An 8171-nucleotide genomic window follows, 5' to 3' on the forward strand; every position below is an offset into this window, starting at 1 on the left:
GAGAGACAGGGAGAGAGAGGAAGAGACAGAGAGAAAGGGAGAGAGAGGAAGAGAGGGAGAGAGAGAGATATGAGAGAGAGAGAGAGAGACAGAGACAGAGAGAGGAGAGAGATGGAGAGAGAGAGAGGAGGGAGAGAGAGACAGAGAAAGAAACAGAGGGAGGGAGAGAGACAGAGACAGAGAGAGAGACAGACAGAGAGACACACAGAGAGAGAGGGAGGGAGAGAGAGGGAGACCGAGAGAAAGAGAGATGCAGAGAGAGATACAGAGAGAGAGACAGGGAGAGAGACAAAGAGAGACAGAGAGAGAGAGAGGAGAGAGACAGAGAGACAAAGAAAGAGAGACACAGAGAGAGGATAGAGTTGACAGACAGAAAGACAGAAAGAGAGAGAAAGACAGAGAGGAGAGGGAGGAGAGAGAAACAGACATACAGAGAGAGAGAGAGAGACTGAGACAGAGACACAGAGAGAGAGACAGAAACAGAGAGACACAGAGAGGAGAGACAGATAGAGACAGACAAACAGAAAGACAGACAGACAGAAGAAGGATGTGGTCAGCAGTAGCAAAAGCTGTAGGGAGGTCAAGGTATATAAAGACTGAAAAACAGCCATTGGGTAGAGTGGTTGAGATCTAGTGGGCAGGAGAGGCGGGGTCAGAAGGCAGAGTGCAACAGATTAAGGAATGAGTGGGTGATGAGAAAATGGAAGCAACAGACACAGATAATAGTAACAGCTAGCATTTTATATAGTATCTACTATGTGTCAGGCACTGTGCTAAGTGCTTTACAAATATTATCTCATTCATTCTACACTGGGAGGTAGATGCTGTTATTATCCCCATTTTACAGTTGAGGAAACTGAGGCAAAGAGAGGTCAAATGACTTGCCCAGGATCATAAGTGTCTGAGACCAGATCTGAGCTTGGCTCTTCCTGACCCTGGGCTCAGTGCTCTATGCACTTTGCCCCCTGACTGCCCCTTAGCAGCCTCCTGAACAGAGGATTCTGTTTAGTAATTGGGCTGTGACTGGGAGCTGAGTAGGATGAGAACTCAGGAGGACCATGGGGTTCATGAAGGCCTTTTAGGATGGGGGCCAGGGGGTGGAGCCTGAAGATGGGGGCCAGATGCTGCTGGAGCTGCGTGGGGGTGTGCAGGAGGGCACGTACAGGAGCTGGCCGGGGCAAGCATCGCGGCCACCGCTCCCTGGGAGTCAGAAGTAAAGATTGCTATGTGACTGGTAACAAAGAGGTTCCAAACTATGGGGCCAGGCACGGGGAAGAGAGGCCGGCTTTTCATTGCTCATTTTACAAAAGGAGGAATTGAAGATCCCAAGTGTTTGAATGACTCTTCTTGGATTTCCTTCCAGGCCTTCTGCCTCCATATCCAGTGATCTTTTCACTAACAACAGCAAGGTGGTGCAGTGGATAGGAGTTCAAATCCATCCTCAGACCCTTACTAGCTGTGTGACCCTGGGCAAGTCATTTAACTTCTGTTTGCCTCAGTTTCTTTATCTGCAAAATGAGAGTAATGATAGTGACTCCTAAGTTGTTGTGAAGATCAAATGAGATAATGATTATAAAAGGCTTAGCACAGCACCTGGCACATAGTAGGTGCTTTGTGGATATTAACTATTATTGTAATGCCCTTATGCTTTGTGCTCCAAGGACCCTTCCAACTTGGCTGTTCTCTATTCTGAGGCCCCTTCTAGCTTGAAGTCTGTGTTCACCTACAACATTCTATCTGAAGGGTCTCTGCAGCTCCAGCATTGCAAAGCTCCTTCCAGATCTGGTGTACATCCATCCCTGACATGCCCAGGACCATAGATTTAGAGCTGGAAGAGACCTCAGAGACCACCTTGTCTACTTTCCCTTTTTACAAATGGGGAAACTGAGGCCCAGTGGTAGAAGCAGGTTTTGAACTCAGGTCCTCTGACTCCAGAGTCAGAATTCTCTCTGACCGTACCACACTGCCAACCCTTAAAGCAATCTATGTTCTAAGGGCCCTGCCAGCCCTGATATTCTGTGTTCTAAGGGCACTTTCATCTCTGACATTCTGGGTTCTAAGGGCCCTCCCAGATCTGACATTTTCTGTTCTAAAATCCCTTCTTGCTTTAATACCCTACTCTAAGGGCCCTCCCAGCTCGGACATTCTGTGTCCTAAGATCCCTCCCAGCTTTCACATTCTATGTTCTTAGGCTCCTCCCAGCTCTGACATCCTGTGTTCTAAGGGCCTTCCCAGCTCTGACATCCTGTGTTCTAAAGGCCCACCCAATTCTAACATTCTGTGTTCTTGGGCTCCTCCCAGCTCTGACATTTTAATTTTCTCTGAGTGGAATGGGCAGTTTCCTCATTTCTAAATGACATAATGACACCCGTCTCCCAGAACACTGGTCATCAAAGGAGACAACAGGTATGAAAGCCCTTTGAAAACTGCAGGCATCACATAGTTACCGAGGCTTCTCTGCAGTGCTGGACACAGGAAGAGCTTCCTCTGGGGTCCTCAAAGGACCTGAGACCTGAGAAGTTCTTTGCATATCTATGAGGCCAGGAGGTCCAGAAATTATGACCCCCCTCACCAGTGAGCTCATCCCCTTGTGCCCTCTAGCAGAAACCTCTTACAAAGCAGAAAGTATTTTTAACCAAATCATGCCGCTGCCAGATCCTCAGCACTGGGAAAAAAGGATGGTCTGAATTACTGATGACGGTCACGAGAGGAGACAGCTCAAGAATTGTGGCTTCTCTTAATTGCAAGACATTGACTATAAGGAGATAAACTCTTTTGCCTGGTGTTAGCATAAAGCCAGTGCCAAAGACCCCCTGAGCAGAGCGGGCAGCCCCCGGCCTAAACAGTTACCTTTCTTTCCAATCCAAGAGGAGACCTCCTATAGGGAATCGTAATTCCTCCTCATGCTGTGCTGAGAGTGCCAGGCTGGGCAGAAATCTGTTATGCACGGAAAATTGTTCTCCATTAATAAAATATGAGGCCTGTGGCTGGCAAAGAGCAAGCATATGGTTATGGATTAAGGGATAAAGGACACTGGTCATGGAGCCAAAACACCCAGGTTTGAGCCCCCAGCCCTGATAACCTGAGAACTGGGTGTGCTTCTGGGCAAGTCAAGAAGCTTTGGCTTCCTCATCTGGGAAGTGGGCACAGTGATGCCCTATCTACCACAGAGTGCTGTTGTGAAAACAGCATTCTGTAAACCTTGAAGCATTGGACATGGGGGGGTGTGATGGAGTATCTGAAAGGGCCCTTAGCACCTAGAATGTCGGAGCTGGGAGGGGCCTTAGAACACAGGATGTCAGAGCTGGAAGAACTCTTAGAACACCGAATGTCAGAGCTGGGAGGGCACTTAGAACACAGGATGTCAGATTTAGAAGGAATCTTAGAACATGGAATGTCAGAACTGGGAGAGAACTTAAGCATCATCTTATCCAACCCTGTAATTTTTGAGATGAAACCGAGGTCCGGAGAAAGGAAAGTAACTTGCCCAAGTCAGTGCTGGGACCAACCCCCGGTCTCCATCCCTAAGCTCAGTCTGGCCCCTTTCACTTCAGGCTGTTGCCAGGATGCCCATCCTGGTGGGGACAAACATTACAACAAATGTCTCCAGGTTCCAGTTGCCTCATCTTGGGGACTGCAGCTTAAGAGAAGTTGGGGGAGGGAGGGATGAGGCATCGATGCAAACCCAGGCCCCGGCACAAGCAAGCCAAACCAAGCTGAGCAGGCCAAGAGAGTGCCAAGTTGCCAGGGGCCTGCAAGCAGCCTAGGCCACCCCACCTACACTACACAGTCCGCTGGCCAAATAACCAGCATTTATATAAGGCTTTAAGGTTTGCAAATTGCTTTACAAATATTATTTCATTTTTTACTCACAACAGCCCTGAGAGGTAGGTGCTATTATTTTCCCCATTTTATAGATTAGGAAGCTGAGACTGAGAGATATCAAGTGACTTGCCCAGGGCCACACAGTGTCTGAGTCTGGATTTGAATTCAGGGGTTCCTGACACCAAGTTCAGTGCTCCATCAGCTATTCCTAGCTGCCTAGAGATGGGGGTGAGAGTGGGGTAGAAGGGGTGGTACCTCCCACAATCCTTTCAGAGCATTAGAGGGCCAGAGCCTAATGGTACAATGGCACCAAGAGGGTGAGTCTGCCCAGGGAACTGCACACAGTAGGCTCTTAATAAATGCTGATTGAGCCAAACTGGCTCAAGAGCTTCTTTTCACCTGATTGCCCCTCCAGTGATTGTTGGATTCCATTTATTCTAATTTGCTAAATTTAAACCCTGTTCTTTTCTGAAGTCTTTGCACTGGAGGGTTTAAGTGACTAAATTAAGTCTCATTTGCACGTCTTTAGCCGTTTATGAACCTGCCCAGCATTAATTACCATGTGTGTCATCGAGTAATAAAAGTCTCTGAACTCTCTACCATCTGATTATGTTTTTAAAAAAACCCCATAGCTCATTTACATTTAATAACTGGAAGGCCCTGCTCCGCTCAGATGATTTACATCCTCTTTGGAGCAGGCCTGTCCATTTGGCCTAGATAACCATGAACGTTCAGCCAGCGATGGTCATAGAATTACAGAATCTCAGAGTTTGGAGGGTTACCTCAGAGGGCACCCAGTCCATCCCCTACGTCAGCATGAATCCCCACTACAACCCTCCCAACAGGTGCCATCCACCCATGCTCGGATTAAAGACCTTGGAGGACTGGGAACTTACCTCCACTTTCCATTCATTTTGTTTGTATTTAGCATGGCCCAGAGTCAGGAAGACCTGAGTTCAAATCCAGCCTCAGACGCTTACTAGCTGGGTGACCCAGGGCAAGTCGCTTCCCCCTGTTTGCCTCAGTTTCCTCATCTGTAAAATGAGCTGGAGAAGGAAATGGCAAACCACTCCAGTGTCTTTGCCAAGAAAACCCCAAATGGAGTCACAGAGAGTCAGACACGACTGAAATGACTGAACAAGAACAGTGACAACAGTCTGTACTTATAGGTGGATGTTTCTCACCGGACAGAATGAGAGCTTCTTCAGGGAACAAGCTGTCCCCCTTTTGTCTTTCTGTGCCAAGCACTGAGCACCCACCTGGCACGGGGCAGGGGCTTTGATCAATGCTTGTTGGTTTACTGACCGTAAGGCAGCCCGATACACTTTGGGGCAATTTTAATGGGTCTTTGTTAAATTGAGCTGAAACCTGCTTCCCCCTAATGACCTAGCTCTACAGCTGGAAGAGACTTCAAAGGTTGGACAGCCGAGGCCTAGAGAGGATACTTGCCAAGGTCAGCCAGTGTGGGTCAGAGGCAAGATTTGAACTCAGGCCCCTAGACTCTAAAAGCAAGATTCTATAATATTTTTTTTTACTTTTTTTCTTCTTTTTTCTTCTTTTATTAATTTATTTTGATTTATCAGCAATCACTTCCATATGCTTTTGAGTTTAAAATTTTTCTCCCCCTTCCTCCCCACCACCCTCCCCAAGATGGCACACAATCTGATATAGGCTATACATTTACATTCCTATTAAACATATTTTTACATTAGTCATATTGTAAGGAAGAATTAGAACCACTCAGAGGAACCACCAGAAAGAGGAAACAAAACTCAACAGAAGAGAAAAAAAAATAGCAAACAGTATGCTTTGATCTGCATTCAAACTCCATAGTTCTTTCTTTGGATGTGGATAACATTTTCCATCATGAGACTTTTGGAGATGTCTTAGATCCTTGTATTGCTGAGAAGGGCTAAGTCTATCAATATTAGTCACCGCACAACGTGGCTGTTACTGTGTACAACGTTCTCTTCATTCTGCTCACTCTACTCAGCATCAGACCATACAAGTCTTTCTAGGTTTTTCTGAAGTCAGCCTGTTCATGATTTCTTATAGCACAATAGTATTCCATCACATTCATATACCACAACTTGCTCAGCCATTCCCCAGTTGATGGGCATCCTCTCAATTTCCAATTCTTGGCCACCACAAAAAGAGCTGCGATGAATATTTTTGTACATGTGGGTCCTTTTCCCATTTGTATGATCTCTTTGGGATACAGCCCTAAAAGTGCTATTGCTGGGTCAAAGGATATGCACATTTTTATAGCCCTTTGGGCAAAATTCCAAATTGCTTTCCAAAATGGTTGGATCATTTCAGAACTCCACCAGCAATTCATTGGTGTTCCAATTGTCTCACATCTTCTCCAACATTTATCATTTTCTTGTTTGGTCATCTTGGCCAATCTGATAAGTGTGATGTGGTACCTCAGAGTTGTTTTGATTTGCATTTCTCTAATCAATAGTGATTTAGAGCATTTTTTATATGACTATAGATGACTGTAATTTCTTCATCTGAGAATTGCCTGTTCATATCCTTTGACCATTTATCAATTGGGGAATGACTTGTATTCTTATAAATTTGATTTCATTCTCTATATATTTTAGAAATGAGGCCCTTATCAGAGAGACTGGTTGTAAAAAGTCTTTCCCAATTTTCTACTTTCCTTCTAATCTTGGTTGCGTTGGCTTTGTTTGTGCAAAAACTTTTCAATTTAATGTGATCAAAGTTATCCATTTTGCTTTTCGTAATGTTCTCTATCTCCTGTTTGGTCATGAATTCTTCTGTTCTCCATAGATCTGATAGGTAAACTATTCCTTGCTCTCCCAGTTTGCTTATAGTATCAGCCTTTATATCTAAATCATAAACCAATTTTGACTTTATTTTGGTATATGGTGTGAGATTTTGATCAATGCCTAGTTTCTGCCATACTCTTTTCCAGTTTTCCCAACAGTTTTTTTTCAGAGTGGGCTCTTATCCCAGAAGCTGGAGTCTTTGGGTTTATCAAAGAATAGATTACTGTAGTCATTGACGACTGTTTCTTGCATACTTAACCTATTCCACTGATCCACCACTCTATTTCTTAGCCAGTACCAAGCAGTTTTGATGGTTGAGCAAGACTCTTTATGCTGAACTGCAGTGTTCACCCACTGGTTCTTATTCCCTATTCTGCCCCCACCACCCTAAGCAGGCCAAAACCGTGTTTCCACATAAATGTTCTTCCAGTACTTGAGAATGGAGACCATATTCCCCCCCAAAAAATCTTCTCTTCTCCAAGCTCACCCCTCACCCCATTTCTTCAGTCACTCCTAATATGGCGTGGTCTCTGGTCCCCTCACAATCTCAGTCACCCTTCTTCATTCTTTCTAAGTCCAATTCCTTCCTTCCTTCTTCTTTCTTTCCTTCTCTGCCCTGCCTCTCTCTTTCTTTATCTTTCTCCCCTTCTCTTTCTCTTTCCTCTCTGCCTCCCACCTCTCTTTTTCTCTCTCTTCCTTTCCTTCGTTCCTTTTTTCTTTCTTTCTTTTCTTCTTTCCTTCCTTCCTTTCTTTCTCTTACTAATTAACTCTGCACTGGCCTTCCGCCCCCCCCCCCCCCCCCCCCCCCCCTCATTTCCCCCCCCCCCGCCCCCCCCCCCCCCCCCCCCCCACAAGAGCTCTCTGCATGGGCAGCTGCTCTGAGCTATCTGGCCAGTTGCATGGTAACCATTTTTGTGCCTCCTCTCTCCTCACAGACCATGTCTCTATTGGAGGACTCGGGGACAGTTTCTATGAATATTTGATCAAGGCCTGGTTGATGTCAGCCAAGACAGACATAGAAGCTAAAAATATGTACTATACCGCCCTCGAGGTAAGAAGTTGGTTCTGTCCTTTTGGTAACAGGTTGGTAATTAGCCACCTACAATCACCAAATCCTAGCACTAACAAGGATCTGGGAGGTCATCTGATCCATACCCAGGTACCACAGGGACTTCCCAATGTTCTTAGGGGGATGAGCCAGAATCTTTTCCTGCTGCTTTATCACAGGTGCCCTTATCAGAGGCGTGCCCCTCCCACTGCCCCTGGGGGTGGTCCCAAGCACTGCCAAAGAGCACAAGTCTCCCTGGAAAGACAAGACACAGATGCTCATTGTTCCTCTGGCAGCACCCTCCACCCCCCCAGGCCAGGCACTGGAGAAGAGACACAAAGATACAATGAATGATGGATAAAAGGAAGGAAAGGAGGGAGGAAAGAAGGAGGGAAGGAAGGATGGAAAGGAGGAAGGGAGGAAGAGAGGGAGGAATGAAGGAAGGAAAGAAGAAAGAGAAAGAAAGAAAGAAAGAAAGAAAGAAAGAAAGAAAGAAAGAAAGA

The 8171-nt window shown here is 45.9% G+C and overlaps 1 protein-coding gene across 2 annotated transcripts in view; it reads left to right on the forward strand.

Moving 5' to 3' along the window:
• The window catches only part of MAN1C1 (mannosidase alpha class 1C member 1), a 212046-nt gene that overhangs the window by 191346 nt on the left and 12529 nt on the right, over window positions 1-8171 (forward strand). For both annotated transcript variants that reach the window (XM_027864924.1, XM_027864925.1), the window contains exon 8: window positions 7556-7671. In XM_027864924.1, the coding sequence (XP_027720725.1) occupies window positions 7556-7671 (116 nt within the window). The remainder of the gene's footprint in view (window positions 1-7555; window positions 7672-8171) is intronic.

This window comes from Vombatus ursinus, unplaced genomic scaffold (genome assembly GCF_900497805.2).
Source record: "Vombatus ursinus unplaced genomic scaffold, bare-nosed wombat genome assembly UNPS02014777.1, whole genome shotgun sequence".
NCBI lineage: Eukaryota > Metazoa > Chordata > Mammalia > Diprotodontia > Vombatidae > Vombatus > Vombatus ursinus.